Consider the following 18920-nt stretch of genomic DNA (forward strand, 5'->3'; position numbering starts at 1 on the left):
GCGAAACTATTTTACCCATTGCACAACCGCTACAGGGACCACCACCACCGTCTCTCCCCCGATAAATGCCTTATCCGAGCTTCCTTATCATTCGTTGATTCATCCTGTCTGAAGGGTATCTTCACGCGATTATCGAAAGAGAGCGTGGTGGTGGTGGTGGTGGTGGTGGTGGTGGTGATGGTGATGGTGATGGTGATGGTGATGGTGATGGAGGTGGTGGTGGTCACATTTTTTATCGACTATTGAACATCATACCTATAAGCTATATCCTTTCGAACAGATATCCAATTTTCTCACCATCGTTAATAATAATATTTATTTATTCGTGAGTGCAGACTGTTGATGTGGGGATGAAAAGCACTTCGTCTACGGTTGTATATTATCGAATCTTTGTTACGCGCGATATATTTTATTTTATGTTTAATTATGATCATTGCATCGGCGCAGCAGATGCGTAACAATTGGTCCGTAAATCGTTTGATGGAGGAAGAAAAAACCCGACTAATCCTCACCTGTGATTGTGATCCAAGGTAGAATGGTCCGGCTTCGGGGCAGAAGAGACCAGCGGATGTGAGGCCAACGCGTGTGCGTGCGGACTGAGACCAGGATGTGGAGGCATGAGGCCGGTTGGTGAAAATCTGTACAGCTCGCTGAAAAATTCACACGGCTATGTTACATACTTGCAATAACTGATCGAACCTAATGAACATACAAAGACTTTACTGCAATCCGGAGCATGATTACTGCGATGCGAATACTTCGATGAAATAAACTAGTCAATGGGTGTTACAGGTATGATGGAATATAAGATGTAAAGAAATTAATTTTCACCCCTCTCTCAACTTCTCTTAGTCTATCGGTACCAACCTTGGTAAGCTTGAACTGGTGATCGGTAATCCCGTTGGATAGGGACTCCGAAATCCAGCGCTGGCAGGAGATATGGGATACATGCTCGGGGTGTGCCTGTAAGATGAATTATTTTTTGTTGTTTATTTTCAGAATCTAACAGTGAAGAAAAACACAGGCGCAAACATATACACACAGAGTTAGAAGAACGAAGACAAAAAGGAATGAAAATTCGAACCGTAAAAAATTAGAACGCGTGAGCGAGGGAAAAAGGACGAGGATAATAGAAAAAGTAAAAGAAAACGGAAAGAGAGCGTAATCGGGCGTGGAAAATCTCAATTTGGGGCGGGTCGGCCAGAAGGCAAATAACGAGCAGGGAAAAAAACCGGAGGCGATGGAAGAGGCCGAGGACCGGCAAAGGGGGCCAGAGACGAGTGAACGAGGGTGTATTTGACCTAATAGACCGGAACCAAGAGGATGACCACCATCGCCACGACCGTCGGTCACCCCACCCGACGTCGACCCTTATTCGCGCCACTTGGGCTCAGATTTTCTTGAGAAACAAGACTAGAATCCGTACAACAACGATCCCATGGGAATTCCACTTCGACGAATTAGCCTCACGCTATATAGAATCGACGGGAGGGCTACACGTGTCTGCTGTTGTAGGTACGTCAAAGACGGTAGTTGAAAAGAACGAAAACCGCCTCCGGCGCACGAGCATACGTTGAAAATGGATACACGTTTAAGAAACTGCTTAAATCTCGGTATCCACATTTACATATTATACGTGAGAAGTTGGGGGGAAGATATGCGATTACAAAGATCCGTGATCCAGAGATGCAAGACTTGAAACACTTTTGATGAAAAATGAATGAAAAAAAAAGAACAGGTTGTAACGAAACGCGGTTAATATTATAAAGGAGCCATGTAAAACAACCTAACCATATAGAAGTTGTATGATAATCGGTTACTTCTTGGGTGCTATAATTAGGTTTCATATAAAAAATGATTGCGATCTACTGTTCTCGATAGAAGAAACTTTTGCAAGAATTTTGACCCATTTTAAGAAACGTTAGAACCGATTGTTTATTACGTTACATCGACATTTTAGCATACAGCTAAAAATCGCAAGAATCCCCTTTCTTTTTCGGACAAGTAGCATCTAGTTAGTGGACAACGTTGAAACAACGGGAGGCAAAGAATCCTGACACGATTGAGTGTCACACAAAAAACTCTTACGATGAAATATAACGTCGAGGTTCATTCGAGTCAAGTCAAACTTGAAGAAGCAACACAAAAAGGAATTCTTGTGGTAAATGAACCACTGTACTCACCAGGATGCGGCGACTTGCGTCATTTCCGGGCTGAGCATCGGGTACGAGTATTGGCCAGTCGGAAAGGGGTATATCGGCGCCCTTGCCAGACCTAAAACATGAATCAAAAGATTTTTCTATCGCTCGACGATTTCCGCATGATAATACAATAAAAAAATTATAATTTGGAAAAAAAAGGTGAACGAGAGAGGCGAGAGTTAGTAGTGTAGTAATCAGGGTAAAACATGGATCGTGGACGTTGAGGCGGTCGTGTTGTTTTTGATCAAGCTAATGTCCAACGTGTCACCAGGAGTGGTTTTTCCGATAGACGTAACTGGAATAGAAAGACGCGGACAGAGGCATCCAAGGATAATAGAAACAGGGTAAGGTACGGAAGAACGAGTGTGTGTGATTACAACTGACCGAATAAATTTTCATCAGACGATAAAGTCATGATCAGGCTTGGCTTACTCTGTCTCTCCGATTTGATTTCTTTTGTAATATGTTATAGCAGACTAGAAACTAAGCGACGCGCATGTTTTTTGATCTGCCATTATCACTTTAACGGGGTGAAAATGATCCACAAAGATGAGCACCCAACGGGATGATTTCTTGATACGCTTGATGGACTTGAATGGAAACAAAGCTCAAATGTTTTATTAATGAATAGAAGGTTTCATTCGAATCCATTAAGCGTGTCAAAAAATCATCTTGTTGGGTGTCCATCTTTGGGGATCACTTTCACCCCTTTCAAAGTATTTAATAGCAGATAAGAAAAAAAAATCACGTGTCGCTTAGTTTTTAGTCTACTGTGACATATTACAACAGAAATGAAATCGAAGATATGGTTCCTTGTCCGAAATACCTTGACCAGGGTCTGCTGGGACATCAGTCTGGCCTGATCGAATTGCTACTCGGGTGCAGTCTTGATCGTTACCAATTGCGGAATAATTGTTAATTAATTGCGCGGTACCTTCACGATCAGTGGGCACGTAGTATTTCTATCACGTATAGATTGTACGTTATACAGCGAAGGGTGTGGCTGGTTGCGGAGTTTGCTCGACGGTATAAGCTTCACTTTAATGTTTGCTCGTAGAGTAGACGTGTATTTTTATACACCTATGTAATATTCACAACTAAATTCGAGCAATGTATGTACATGTTTTATATTAAACAAACGGACACGTAACATAGTAAATAAAGGTACGCGTACGATACGCCTCGATGGATTTTTTTGTTTCTTTTCTTTTTCAAATCTCGTTTTGTCAAAATACGTTGCGAGGGACGTCCGAGCTGTTTACTATCGTAAATGAATTCCGAAATATTTGCCCCGAGGGCTGGACCGCGAAACGTTTATTATAATCTGACGGTAAGTTATTTGGAATTGTAATCAGGCTGGTTTACTGGCACCGTTGGTGTTGCTGCGGCATCTTCTTCAAGCACGTGCGTGAAAATGCACCGCAGCACGCGATACGCCGAGTCGGCTTTGCCTGCGCTCTGGAAGGCGTTCGTCCATCCGTCCGTTCGTTCATTCGTCTCAGGATTTCCGACTGCTCGTTAACGAGGCACCAGACACACAGAAAATTGGAAAAAGACCGAGCGAGCGAGCGAGCAAACGAACGAACGAACGAACGACTGGAGCCGGCTGAGACCGTAATTACGTCGTTGCCGTTGCGGTCCGAAAAAAAGGAAACAATAAACCCCGCGCCTGCACGACGTCGGTTTTAGTCAAGACCGTGTATTTATTTATTTTTCATTTCATTCCTTTTTTCCCTTTCTCTTCTTCCTTCGTCCAATTGAGTGCGGAAAACGTTTATTATCTAACCACGCGATGATTGAGATTTATCCCGAGGTGTAATCCGACATTCTATACTAACGAAAGGTGAATAAATAGATGGAAACCTAGGGGGATGAATTATAGAAGGGTAAAGCGAAAGATAAATCAATTTTTCAAAGTGGGCGCGACGGGAATTTTTTTAATCTCACGAAGAACGAACCTTTTCAATGTATCTTAATTCATCCGCGACATTGTTGCGTTCATTTAACGCTCGCTAACTTTCACGAAATGATGCTAAAATCCGATTTTCGTCATCGTACCGAAAACCGTTTGAAACCAGAGTAACATAAAAGGAATTAAAAAAAAAAAAAAAAAATTGAATGGGAAAAACATCACAGACCACGCGATCGAGAAGGGCGCGTGCCTTTCGCAAGAAGAACAACGTCGCGCGATTGTAGGGCTCGAATGTATAAAGTAAGTGCGAGGGGGACGCGGATCACCCGAAACGACTGACGATGCTAATAACGCCCAGCAGGTTCGAAACGAACGATCCGGGGCGACCGATACGGCCACGACGCGGTTCTCCGTAATTATCGACGTCGCGACGTAACGAGGAGTCTTTTTCTGACGGAACGACGGACAGACGGACGGACGAACGCGGCGGGGGCGAGCTTTTAGCTCCCGATTTTGTAACTGTAAACCGCCCCTCGATACCCGTGGCTCTCCCACACGCCAACACACGCGCACGTGTTGCGTATGTGCGTGTTTAGTTTGAACGCGGAATAAAATACTCAGCTCGACACACGTTCCACGTGCTGGGCACCACCTACGGGGTTTTAATGACAGACTCCGGTGAACAGGACTCTCTCTACTCCAATTTTCTACCCCTGTAACCCCTGTAGAATATAGCGATGTAGCGAATATAATTTTACCCGGTTAGCTAAAGGTATATTAATTCCGCCGCTCGATCGACTGGACGATTCATCTCTGCAGGATGCGTAGCTTTTTCAGTTCCCGTATTAAGCTTTATTTCCTGATGATCACGCCGTAAGGGTAATATTTTTCGACAATTTTCACAATGTCAAAGTCCAGCAATCGATCATCGACATCGTTCATTTATCGGAATGCCGACAATGAAAGAGGTACGAACACAGCCGGTATTTCCGTTTCCAAATCAGGGTGTAATGCATCCGAGGGGGGTGCATGTACAGTACCGACCGGCTAGATATACCTATAAGGGACTTCGGGTGGTTGTTCGTGAATAAAAGAGTAATTTTCCGGGTGGTGAGACGCCGATAATGGGGTTGCAGACTGCCGAGTCGACTGGAAAATGATTAAGCACACATGACGGAGCTCGCGGACTCGCCAGGATATTGCCGTGCGGCCCCCTTTCCACCCCCCTGCCCCGACCCCTCTTCCCCCGATTTCCACTTTCCGCCGCTCCGCCCCCCCCCCCCCCCCCTCCACGCCTTCATTCTCCTCGAGTTGCTTCGCCGCGGATAACTGCGGCCAGGCCCAATTCCAATCCCAGAACGAGTCTCCAGCCCCCCCGCAGAATCAATCCTATCTTCATACCGTACCCTCGTTCCTAACCCGGTCAACGATCTCCCTAACAGCTCTATTCACTCCCGCTATGAAATACTCAAGACCTATATATCCGTGCAAAGAGATTAACGAGCAATTTGGGTTAACCGCAATACTCTCTCTGAGGAAATTTATTACGTAGGAAATCCACAGGGCGTTCGAATCTTGCGAATTTCCTCCTGGATTCCATGTCGTTTTTCTTTCAACTCTGCTAATTTCATGACTCGTGTGAATAACATGGGGTTCAGGGAAAAAGCTAGACAGCTAAAATCCCACGAGGGTCTAGTTCAAGCAGTGCAAGCTGGTACTGGATAGCGTCTCCGCCTGAAAGGTGGTACGAGCTATGCACTAAGCTCTAGGTTCAAACCGTGAGAGTCACCCTCGAAAACCGATTCATTAATCAGTCACCACGGTTTGCTAACAAAGCGACTAGCGACGTCGTCGCCCTTACAGAGCCGTTTCAGGGGGTAGGCTGTACCTACATGAAAGCAGAGCTATTGGAGCATCAGATGATGATAGCAATGAGCTGTTCCATTGGATTCGACGATAAGTAGGTATATATCTCTCATTGTCATTTCTCGCAATTATACGATTGACGATGGATAGAGAAATACTAATCCACGTCTGGTTCGTAGGAATGGGTCTAACCATGGTGCGCGGAAACAAGGTGTGCTCTAAACAAAGTCACGACAATTCTAATTAAATATAAGTGGCGTCATAGTTTTTTTTACACCATTGAGTTTTTTACAACGTGGTTTTTTTTTACACTGGTTCCACTGGCAAGACAAGACATAGGTAAAAATGGAGAAAAATATAATTCTTGCTTGACGCCGTCGATCGGGTTATCCGCGCCGATGGGGGCGAGGAGGGGATGAATCGGGGCGCGGGGCGAAGGCGGCGGCATGAGACGCAGAAGAAGCCCCTTGACCCGGCGCCGAAGGGAGGCATGCCATGCCTGGCTGATTAGCCTAATGGTGAGTTCTCCTCTTATTCTCGTACTCGACGCCAGTTCGCGAGTCAGAAGGGTCTTCCCCAGCTCCAAGCCCCGACCCTCGGACCCCGAGCCGTCCCTGCAGCCTCTCGACAACCCCACAGAAGCTGCTTGGTCGCGTCTCTCGAGCGTCGACTCGACTCGACTTGACTCGAGAGAAATATTCTTCCAATTATTCGCTTAAAAATGTAAATATTTACCCCCACCCGCTACCGGTGCTCCGCGCAACCCAGCTCGACGGATCCACCTGCGAACTCACAGTCACGTCATTTATTTCAAGCCGCTAAATACCGGGTCACCCTCGAAACGGATCCGAGAGCTTGATATTCCCGATGTACGCGGAATGTACGGAACAGAAATCCTACGTTTGAAGCTGTTGCTGGACACACGAGGGTTCGTTATATCAATACTTATCGAAATTTAGGTTCGTAGATAAGTATTGTAGATACAGGTACATGTATGTAGAGATTTGAAAATAAAAGTACGATTCTATGTAGCCACTGGTTCATTATCAATTTCCGTACAACTTACTCGAGGCGTGTGATCCTTCACCCTAATGATGACCTGTACCCACCTTTCATTCGAACAATTCACTCTTCCACTATGTTTATAACGATCGAATACAGGTGCGGCTACGTACCTACAAACGTATGATTGATCGCTTGGTGACGATTAATTAACTGAAACACCTAGCTAATGAGGTACAACGGAACAATGCAATTTCAAGTATTTCCATCACCAAATGTATTCGTTACACTAAAAAAAGAGGGAAACTTTACATCGATGCAACGTCACAACTGTCCCTTTTTATCATTTTCATCTTCCTTCCACAAAACATAAGTTCTTTGAATATTTGAGAACAACAAAAGTCTATCGGTACTCCCGACGAAGGATAATTTGAGCTTCGTTGGGTTAAAGTGTCCCATTGACAGTCCGTACGGCAAGTGTTGTATCAACATCCGATCCGAGTCGACAAATGAATTTCCCCTCTCGAAAACTTTGCCACAGTTGGATATGATAACAAGTTGGTAACTAGTTTATACAGGTTCGAGTGAAAGTTTTGCGGGGAACGTCTCTTAGCATCCTCGTTATACCGAAAGAACGAAGGGAAGAGAATTCGTCTATGAATGGTTTCAGGAAGTGGGATTGCCATGAGGATGTTACGTGATGTAGATGACGCCATTTTGAATCCGTGCAAGCTGATGCGAGTGTGGTATCTCTGTCGGGAGAATTTCAAGGAAAGAGTGGGAGCACCGACCGAGCTGCAAGTGCTTGTGAGTTGCGAGAGGGTGCAGGTGGTGTGACGGCGCGTGTTAGTATGGCTGATTGTGTTCTGGGTGGGTATAGGCGGGGGGGCTGCTGACCTGTGGAGGCTGCTGCGGCAAGGAGTCGTTTCCAGTGCGTGGGGTGTGTGGATGGGCCGTGTGGTGGCCAATACTCACCGGCCGCGGCCGCTTTGCTCACGTCCAGCGTGCCATAGGGTGGAATTCCCATGTGCGCCGGGGGTGGCTGAGACAGGTGATCACCGTTCGGGCAAAAGAAGGGTAGACCACTCGGGTGAGTGCCAGCCAGGCCCATCTTGCTCGCCTGAAACAGAACAGCGGAATGCTAGGTTAGTCGTTGAAAGGGGCAAAATGATAGTAGTTCGATTAGTTTGTGCCATTATGCACCATGATTCGCATCGACGAGAGCTTGGCGAACCAAAAATATCATTGGCTAAGTATCTTTTCACCGTCTTGTGATCCATTCACAGAATCAGTATACAACGGCAATTACAATGTATAATTTATTCTACCCCTCGTGATTTCTTATCTTTGGATGATTGACCTGTGAATAAGAGGTTTGAATGGTCCGCGGATAATATGGAGGGTATATCGTTATTCAAGGATTCTAAGAAGATGATGAGAGATGAGATTCGAGGAGTGGGTTTTTCAACGAATATTGTTCACCGTCGTTTCGAATCACTGCGTACCGGGGAAAATTGAACTTTGATACGTAGAAACGAACGAACGACTGCAGCAGAGATACAAGCGAGATATTTATCAACCGGGGCGGAATACAGAAGCGACCGAAGAATATTCTCCCTCCCGCTCCTCCTCACAGAGAGCTACTCGTTCAGATTGAAGGACTAATTTTACATTTTTTCCCTCTCTCAGTCCCGTTTTCTCCGCATTGAAAATTCTTTATTCGTATGCCGGTAAGCGTAAAGGCAGTGGGCTAAAATTAGCCGAGCCGATGTTTTTCAATCGAAACGGGAGGGAGGAAGAAGGCTGCGCCCTCCTCGCTCGGTCGAGCGATTGAGACGCGGCTACAGATAGAAGAGACCGACTGAAGGTGGTCGATGGGTGGAGTGGTTTCGCCCTAATCAACCGGTGCTTACCACGAGGACTGCGGTATCGCGGATTGATCTCACCGCGAGTAAGAGGCCAGGATCAAAGGGCTCGCTCTCCATCCACATAAGAACTCGAGAGAGTAGCGTGGTGGCTTCCTCGGGAGTGCAGGACTCCTCGGAACGGGACGGCGACTCGTCTTCATCCTCAGAATTTTCGCTTCGTTCTTTGTCAAATTTCCGCTCCTCGATACCGGGTTCCGACTCCTCGACGTTGTTCGCCTCGTAGTCAGGCTCAACTTCCTTCTTGACTACGGGCTCGAGGCTTTCCGCGGGCGGAGGAACGTCGTCGAGGACCCAGGCCGCGACATCCGCGTCGTCTACGTCGAGTCCAACGTCGCGAGCGAGACCCCGAAGCTCGTCGAGTAGCATCCGGTCCTCGTTGTGCTCAAGGACGGAGTGTAGCCGCGGAGAAAGCCAAGGCGGTGGACCCGGAGGACCGGAGACGGGGCCGCGAGCGGCTTCCGGTTCACCACGTAGGGCCGACCAGCTCCGCGCGAATGTTTCCGGCCGGACGTTAAGCCAGGCGCGATGCAGCCCGACGAAGGCCTCCTTCAGGGTGAACTTCTTCACGTGTCCGGCGAGCCCGAGCTCCGTGGCCCCCCGTCGAATGTCGAGTATACCGCTGGCCAGCAAACCACCTGCCAGGCGAACTCGAAGCTCGTTCGTGACGAGCCGAGGCTCTAGGACGTCACCGGGAACGACGACGAGACGAACGAGACCGTCGGAGGTGACGCACTCCGCTTCCGGTGGCAGGTAGTCAGCGCCTTCCGCAACGAGCACGGCTCCGTCGGGATGCATGGCGGCCGCGGCCGGTGCAAACTCGTGGTGAAACCACCAGAGGAAGAGGTCGACGGTCAGCGAACCGCGTCCCCCGCCGGCGTAGACGACTGGCTGAGTGACCATGTTAACCCGCCATAAACACCGCGGTCTCCAGTGCCTCCCCGCTACCAGGAGTCGCGTTCGATGTCGGCCCTCCTGGTCCGCTGCGCCGACGACCCAGACTCTCTCTCCCCGTGGCGAACGCCGTCCGGGCAGAGCCTTCCAGTCGACGTGACACACGTGCGCGATGTAGACGCGTCCGGGGTCGAATTCTTTCAAGGTCGAGCGGAGTGTTTCAAGGATGCCCGGTGGGCTGGGGGCGGCGGAGGCGGAGCCGGAGCCGGAACCGCCGGGGGACTGGGATGACTCGTCTTGGTTAGGTTCGGGGGGTTCCGGTTCCGGCAGGCCGTGCCGCTCCTGCCACTTCCGGATCCAATCCGGGGTTATCGAGTCGACGAGCTCGCGCGTCGCTCCGGCGATTCGCGCTATGCCGAGCGCCTTCCGGCGCAGACGATCCGGTCCAGGCACCCCCGTGGTGGTAGTCGTCGTCGTCGTCGGCGTCGTCGAGGTCGGGGAGTCGGACCTGCCCCGTCGGCACTTTTCGACCCATCGCGCCAGGGCGCTCTCGAGACCCTCGGCGTCCAGGGGTTCGCGCAGGCGCGCCGCGCCTCGGCATCGACCCTCTCGCTGCCGCCTCGGAGCCGCGGCCTCCTTCTCAGGCGGCATCTCCGGGCCGCCGCTGCAGCTCTGCTGCATGAACACTCCACCCCGCACTCGACGCGCTCCTCTCCTCGCCACTCTGGCACGCACACTTTTCACCCCCCGTAGCGACATCGCGACTCCTCGAAGAGGACTCCGCACGCACGACCCGGGCTTGCCGGTTACGTCGACGCTGCTGATCACGGTGCTACGGGCGCTACCGATGCTCCCGTCGCTGCTGCATCAGGCGAGCCGTCCCGCGACCGAGAGGTGACTGAGCGGCTGCGACGCAACCGTCAAAGGCCCGACCGGGAACCGGAGGGCTTTGATGTTCCGCCGCCCATCGCGCACAAAGCGAAAGCGACCGAGGAGCGTGGGGATCTCTCGGTATCTCTCTCGGTATCTCTCTCCTCTCTCTTCTCTCTCTCTCTATCTCACTATCTCTCTCTCTCGCAACCCCAACGCGACCCTCCGACCCGCCAACGCGACGACGTAGTAGTATGTCGCCCGCGAAAGTTAGCCGAATTGATGGGCGCCGAAACCGAAACCCAAATTTGCAAAATCAAGGCATCTTTCTTCGCGTGTTATAATCCGCCCGCCGCTATCCACGGATTGTAATAGAAACGGAAATGCAGCCTCGTATCTCGCTTGGCTATACCGCGAAGGTATTCCGAAACTTGTAGAGACCTTGGTAAAATATATCAACAGACTGAACTGGTAGGTGACGTCGTCGACCCTCAAAGTTGACGTTTGCTAAAATAAGAAAAAACGCTGCGAATCAATTCTTTTTTTTTTCAACAAGTAAAACGAATTCGAAACTGTTCTCTAAATGCGTTAATCGATTAGAAAACAGCACAGAGCTGACATCGAGGAGTGGAATATAAAACTAGAAGCCACGGTGATTATACAAATGGCAGTAAAATTGCAGATTACCGAATACGTGTAGTTTTGTTTAATCAATGTAATGACAAGCGGATATAAAATAGGAAACAAATTAACTCCAAAGTTTTTAGCGATATTCATTGTCTCGTTGATCGAGAGCGTTCATTTTTCTTCTATTTGTAATGAAAAATATGTTCAATATGAAATTTTTGGTGGTTGTACGACCGAGTGCCGCACGCGAGTTATGTAATAATTAACGTGCAAGCCTGTAATGAATTCACCCACATCAAAGCCCGACGCGTGACAACGTTTGCGGTCTGTTGCCTGTCGGGTGCAGCGCAGTGATTAACGTTTATCGAAACGAATTATGCGAGCTGGTGCAGACGACAGGAATCCGTGTCGCCGCGTAAACAAGCTGGGAATAACTAACTCGACAATAATCCAAACCGTAAGAACGTTTCGCGGAACTGAAACCACATAAACATCGGAGTTGACACACCGTATGAAATCGACCAGTAGTAGCTCCCCGAAGCGAATCGGACACGGACGAAAAGGGTAAAGTAAAAAGCAGACCCCCTGAAAATTTTACACGTTGCGGAAATCAGTTTTGGAAGATAATCACAATGTCGCTTCTACGCACCAACGAGTGAAAATCTATCTACCTGGTAAGAAAATAGTCCACTGAATTAATGAATTACCTGAACGTGTTACATTTAATGAGTGAATTTCGATGATAACTGCGTACTTTTCTTCTATTTCTTGCTTATAATTGAACAGCGCATTTGTCTATCTCCAGAAAGAAGCAATCTGCAGAGAACGAAAAAGAAAAAGTCATACAACCGAGAGAAGCTGTCCGTTAGTTCTATACAGGGGAGGTAAGAGATGGCGTAGTGGATAGTTTACCGAATCAGTGGTAATAACTTATTCAAGATTTCGAACCGCCAGTTACTTAGCAAATAGCTCGGCTCTCTCGACTTCCGAGTAAATAGATCGAGATAAACGAATGGCCTGTATCGAATAAGAGATTGGCCGCCCTCCAGCAGCTCGCGTGTTCTCCTCTTTACGCGATTCGTTACCAGGGAATAACGGAGTGGGAAGTCTTTAGACGGCAGCAGTAACAGCAGCATCGTGTTTTCGAGTCAGTCATGAATGAGGAGATGCCGTTTACTGCAGCAAGGCACAAGAGGCAGAGGCGTGCAGCAGCAGCCTAAAGGCGAGCATCAACGTGATAGCGAGAGATCGAAGCGGAGTGAGGAGAGGAGCTAAAAATGTCTGGAAATTGGCTTTCTCGGTAGTGACGCACCACCTGCCTTATATACCTTACAGGGCAAGGCAAAGCAAAGCAAAGCAAAGCAAAGCCAACGCCAGCGCCAGCAGCCAGAGCGGGGCACGGTGGAAGTGCATGAATTATTCGAAATACATTAATCCGACGGCTTCCAGTGGAGTTCCTCCATTTTCCTACCCGTGCAGGCGGGGGATGAGGGCGTTGAATGGAGCCAGTGCTCGGTGTACCCGGGGGCGGTGGTGGCCAACCCCGAGCTCAGTTGCCGGGGCAACGTGGGAGCCAGAGGAGGTGGAGGAGGCGGCCAACCGGGGGTGGCGGTGCTCAACGGCGAGGGTGGAATGGGACGCGGAGATGGAGATGGGAACGATGCGGGAAGGTGTGCGAACGAACGAACGACGGACAGCCGAGTTGTTGGAGCTCACAATCAGTCTCGATGATGGCTCGAATTATCAAACGATATCTACACGAGGATGCTCAAGCCTGGGAAGATGGGCTGAGGATAAGGGAGGGGGAGAGAGAAAGGGAAAGGGGAAGCGAAAGGGGACGACGAGTTGGGAGAGCCAAAGGATACGCTAAATATTCCATATCCCACGGCGGTAACTTTATATACACACACGATGTACAGAAGAGACACCGTCAAAGTTGACAGCCAGGCGAACGTGACGTACAGTTATTGTGTGTGTGTATATGTGTGCGTTTGTGTACGCAAATGCCGCTGATGGTTATTGAAACTGTTGTTACATATCTATTTACAGGCAGAAATTGTTACAGTTTGACGGTATAACCCATAATACCGTCACTGCATTTATTCTCTTAAAAAGGGCTTATCAGCTTAATTCTTTAAGCAATTTTAAGCAAAAATACTCCGATACATTTTGACGCAGAAATAAAGAATATTTAGAGATATACACGTCAACTTCGAAATAGACCAGGGCACACCCTTATGTAATTTTTTTTTTTCATAACGAATCGCGAGTTCAACTATATCTATTTTTCAGTCTCTGGATAAAGGGGTTGCCTGCATTCTGCTCCGTTGAGATGATCAGTTTGCATTTCGAGCCACGCATTATACAGGGTGCAAGTGTAATTTATAGCGACCCCTTGCGATCGGTCGATTCGTTTGATGTTGTCCCAAATCAATATAGACTGTATATACACGGGTACATATAGCCGTGCAACATTTTGTGTTATACCTACATAAACATGTACGTGTACTTACGCGTGTGCACACGGCAGGAAAGTTGGGTGTTAAAAATCGTTGAAAAGTGTACAGAAGTGAAAATACCTTGATTCGTTTTACGGAACGTTTTATTTTATCGAAGAGACAATTCGAGGGGGGTTGGAAACGTTTTCTCTGATCGTCCACGTCTCTCTTGTTGCCGGTCCAAATTTGAGGCGACATCAAACGTGCAACAACGCGTGTCTCACAGGCTCCTGCCGATTCTTTTTTTTTTCCTTCTTTTTTTTCACAAGTAGGCACGTTTCTGCGAAAATTCCTGCGATTCGCGACTTGGAAACTGTGTCATTGGCGCGACAAAAGGGAACACGCAGAGGGGCTCGAGCGCAACAAAGGCGTGCAACACCTACGCTTATGGGACGCACATATCCAAGGCTCGCGAAATAACGTCGAGATAAAAAAGGAAATAAAATACATCGAAAATATCACGGTTGAATGATTCGCGATTGTTGAGTAAAAGGGAACACCGGCATATAACAGGATGGTGTGCTGCATGTGCTCCGAAGAAGAAGAAGTGGAAGAAGAAGAAGAAACTCGAACGACAAAGCGATTCATAAGTCTTGTTGAATCGTTACACTTACAGGTATACACACACGGTAACCCCGTCAAGCGAGTTGGTACAACCCTTGAATCGCACCTCCATAAGTAGTACAAGGAAATAAGATGAAACAAGACGAAATTACCTCAGAGAGTTTCGATAATTGCCTGTTATCCGTGCATGCATACCTACCCAAAGAGACTCGTTAGAGGGAAGAAGGAGGAAAAAAAAAACAAAAAAATTAAAATAATACAGATCGAACGAGTTCCATTTGTATACCCATATAATAGGGACTTTAATTTGCTGGCAATTTGACCCGGTGAAAGGATTGGCTGCTAAATTATCGCCTTTCAGAGCTGTCGCACACACCTGAAAAGGTAAGGCACCTACCTGACAGACAACTGGGTTAAAGAGTTGTACATGCTGCATTTAGTTTGGCACGGGTTTGCAGAGACAAGCGCGCTCGCCCCAAGTTTCAAGACACAAGAGTTCGAGACGCAACCCGTCGCTAAAGGACCACAGCACAGAGTTATTGATTAGATTTTCAACTTGTTCGCGCTTCGCCCCTTCGCCCCTTCGCCGGCGACCCCTTAAAAGCTCGAATTGGGTCGTTGCACAGGTTTTAAAAATGCAAAGGAGATCCTCCTCTGATCTCCACGAGCAAAAGTTGAAACCTTTTCCTACCTGAACCTGCGGCTCCGATCAGGTGACCTTGATTACGGAAACACTTCTGCAGCCAACCCGAGATGAGATCAGTGGTTCTCTATTTTACCAACAATTAACGTATTTCCGTAACCGTTTAAATTCTCTTCGTGAAAATTCGATGGGTTTCAAGTAGGGCAAAAATCTTCCTACAACCGTCTAGAGATGGCGCCGCTGGCGATGTGGAGTGACGTCATACGGCAGTAGCCAATCGACGCGTGTTTGCCTGAAATTGAGATTTTGCTCCGTCGAAACAACAGCGATAAATTTTTGTTTTGCCACTATGATCAAAGATACGGGACGTTCGACTCTCCGTTCGTATCAAACAGGGTCAAGAGAGTTCCTCTCTGGGCAAACATTAGCGTTAGCGTATACATGTACCTAACCATAATCGAAGTGGGCCGAATCCCATGTGTGAGGATGAAGATAAACGGAGGGGATGGCACAGGTTGGCCGGCTGGTACGCGGAGTGTTATCGACGACGGACGGACCGCACCGGAGGCTGTGCAGGACATGGCGTACCTGCAGGAGAGGGCCGGTTGAGGGCCGCGGCGGCCAATCCGAAGGAATCGTCGCCATGGCAACCGGCGCCTGCGTCCACGGGGTGCACGTTCTACTTTTGCCGAAGACTCACGCCCCCGCACTGCCGCTACAACGATGGTTATACCGTCCAAGTGTCGAGCGCTCCGAGAAAATCCCGTCGCCCGCAACTTACTTTACTTTATAAACGCCAAACCTGGCCCGATATTTTCCGCTAGATCGTATTACGACACTTGGCAAACTTCTCGTTTCAAAATAATCGTCTAGCATTACGTTTGAGTGGCCCAATGTGCCGATGTGTTTTTTTTCTTTTTTTTTTTTTAAATCGATGTTCCGTTTCTTTCAATATGTTGAGGTTGTATGCTTTTGGGTCGCTGCAACACCGAGTGCGTCTACTTAACGACAAAAAGGCACGAGTGCACTGAACGGTCAGAAAAGCACGAGAGCTCTCTGCCACCCCGGGATATTTCTTCGAGGAAAAGTGGGTCTCAAGGTTGGCGAACATCCGGGAATTTCCTCTGGGACACTCGTTCGCGACAAGTTTTGGAAGGGCGGTAGAGATCCCGGAGGGGTGAAAAATGTAAGAAGAATAGAAGCGCTTTAAGAAGAGTGGAGCGAATATGAAAAAGCAAGAAAAGGCTCTGCAGGCACGTGGCTCCTCACGCTTCAACCACTCGAATATAATAACAACAAGAATAATGATACTGAAGAAAAAGGCTGAGCCCAAGAATGGCCTGAAGTCGAGGTACGGGGGGCGAGAAACAAGTTGAAAATAAGACGGAAAAAGAAGAAGAAAGAAGTCGAGAAGTTCCTCTTCCCCGACATCCGAATCTACTTCTCCGCCACACTTCTTCTACATCTTGCTTGAAACTATTCTCCCGAAGCGTCGCGGCGACAGCCGGCGCTAACGGCTCTACACACAGACGAGGTCCAGGTCCTCGCCGTAGCGTATTGTTTATTTCGAAAGCCTTTGAACAATTGAACGGGGCACCGCCGCGCCCTCGCTTTAACCGGAGGCCCGAGGGTGGACTGCCAAACCCAGCAGCCGACCACCCCCCCCCCCGACCCTTCCAAACTTCCTGACGTTGGCGCTGCGTAATTACGTATTACTGTTACGGGGGAAACTCTATACCTACCTACATTCGAGGTGCAGCGACAGTTGTGACAAGGCGCACACGTACACGCGCCCTGGCGAACGCGATCCAGAACGTCGCCTGTGCACCAGCTAGACACGGACCTAGTTGGCTTTTGTGCGAGTCACAAAACAGCTGCCGGCTCGTGCTACGCGCGCATCGTTAGAACGTCGTTTCACTTACAATCAGGCGTCTTACTTTCAAGATGATTCCCGTTTCTTACGGACCAGTGGCCACCCTGGATTATATCGAGTAGGTACGTAAAGCCGGGTCCGATTTCCGAATCTTTCATTTTATATTCAGCATTTTCTTCACCCTCAGCGCGCTAGCATTTCTGGATTGAAGAATCGCAGCACCGAGCATCGAGGCATGGGGGGGTCGCGAGGTGCTTTCGTTGGTTCGCTGGTTCGTTTTCCTCGAGGTATGTTTACCTAGTAACGACTTATTCAAGGCGCTTTTGATCTCGCGTACCTCGACTACAAAAATATCCTTTTAAAGTAAGCGGATGCACGAAGGTGGGTGGGCGTTGTCGGTGTGGGTGTGTTACCGCCGAGGGGTGTGTACGGCCTATTTAATATACAAAACCTATTTTCGGTGAGCGGTTCTCCCGGTGGTGACGATGGTGATGGTGGCATGACGGTGCCGGCCTTTCCGCCGATAGGCTTGAGCTGTATGCGTGGCAAAAATGGCATCAAAGGCGGGGATAGCGACGCACGCGGTGACTCTGCGCGACGCCGATGCCTCCGCATGGATACATAGGTACAAAGATTACGTTGCCGCTGACTGATCGTCAGCGGGAAACAACTTTTTTTTACATCCATTCGCCCTTTACCTTCCCTCTCACTCTTTCTTCGTTCAGCTGTACACTTTTCCGCGGAATAAAAACTTCCTCGATTTATTCTTTTCCTTTTCTTTTTTTTTTTTTATAAACAGCCAGTCTCAGATTCATGAAACATCGTCGTCCTCTAAGTCGGGGTTAGCGGCAAAGCCATGACGTTCAAGCTGCTGCAAGGCTGACATCCACCGGCATTGCCCTGTGTACTACAATCAACGAGGAGCGAGCCTCCAGCAGTCGTTTGATCTGAAAAATTTTTATACACACAATCCCACCTGCGGGTCAAAGTTCATCATCCGTTAAAACGCCAGTCCAAGTCAATCGCGCAGCAATTTTTCACCCGCGCTGCTTGTGACGCCCGTTCTCATTTTGGTCCATCGACACCGCATACGTTAGACACGCCGAACCAATCGGACCTGACGCCCCTTGTAATTAAACCCGGAATTCGGTCGACGACCCGAGGTGAATATTTTCAATTGAAAACCGCAATGGTGTTTTCTCAACCCTTTCGATCACAGAAGCCATTACAGCGATACCCTTTTTTTCGTTTTTATATTCCGTGCAAGATCCTGAATTTTTTTGCACTTTCAGGTAACTGAATTGCGTGACTGAAAGGATTAATCCCGCGACGGGAGTTCCGAAACTCCAACTTTAGAGCTGGAGTTTGACACGACTGATTATTTATTCGTAATATTCTCTCTTTGGGACAAGGTTTGGCCTTGTTTTTGCTTTCTCTCTGTTTCGCCACCACGTCAATTCTCGTATAAGAAGACCGATTCTCGTGAACCTCGACGCCTCCTCGAGCTCAGCTTAGTTCAGCTCAGCCGAGCTCAGCTCAGCTCGGCACCAGTGCGGCAGGGTGAGTATAGAGGTGGTACTTTATCCACTCAACGACCTAATCTTCTATGGCTTCAGTGTTTCCTGCGTGTCGACGCGCTCGTTTGCCACTCGACGATCTAATAGCTCCAACTTTACTTCCGTTCTCAACGGCGTTTATAGGTGTACTGCAGCTATAAGAGGAACTCTGCATGAACAACGCGAGGCCTGCGCGAATGACTCGTCGGTAATACATGAAAATAAATGTTGCGGGACAAAATTTTCCGGTCTGATTATTGGCAGCTTGCTTCTTTTGGCCTAAGTCCCTGGTTCTTGTGCTGATTTAAAGAAAACCTGCACATCTCCTGCATATACTGCGTGTGCGTAAAAAAGCGTGACCTTTGAGGTGAGAGAATTTGCAGGACAACGACCCGAAGCTTGCGGTTTCGAGATTGCATCAGGACGAAATTTCTTTTTTTTTCGTGTTTATCGTTGTTTTTTCATTCTTTCTTTCTCTATCTCTCGCAC

The 18920-nt window shown here is 48.4% G+C and overlaps 1 protein-coding gene across 7 annotated transcripts in view; it reads right to left on the minus strand.

Moving 5' to 3' along the window:
* Positions 1 to 18920, minus strand: part of LOC107217103 (protein pangolin, isoforms A/H/I/S) — a 131118-nt gene that overhangs the window by 14765 nt on the left and 97433 nt on the right. For 6 of the 7 annotated variants that reach the window (XM_046735407.1, XM_046735399.1, XM_046735391.1 and 3 more), the window contains 4 exons: positions 7879 to 8101; positions 2184 to 2274; positions 868 to 963; positions 513 to 650 (listed from right to left, as the gene is read on the minus strand). In XM_046735407.1, the coding sequence (XP_046591363.1) occupies positions 513 to 650; positions 868 to 963; positions 2184 to 2274; positions 7879 to 8101 (548 nt within the window). The remainder of the gene's footprint in view (positions 1 to 512; positions 651 to 867; positions 964 to 2183; positions 2275 to 7878; positions 8102 to 18920) is intronic. The other variant, XM_046735420.1, reaches the window with a different exon arrangement.

The sequence above is a fragment of the Neodiprion lecontei genome, chromosome 1 (assembly GCF_021901455.1).
Source record: "Neodiprion lecontei isolate iyNeoLeco1 chromosome 1, iyNeoLeco1.1, whole genome shotgun sequence".
Classification (NCBI taxonomy): Eukaryota; Metazoa; Arthropoda; class Insecta; order Hymenoptera; family Diprionidae; genus Neodiprion; species Neodiprion lecontei.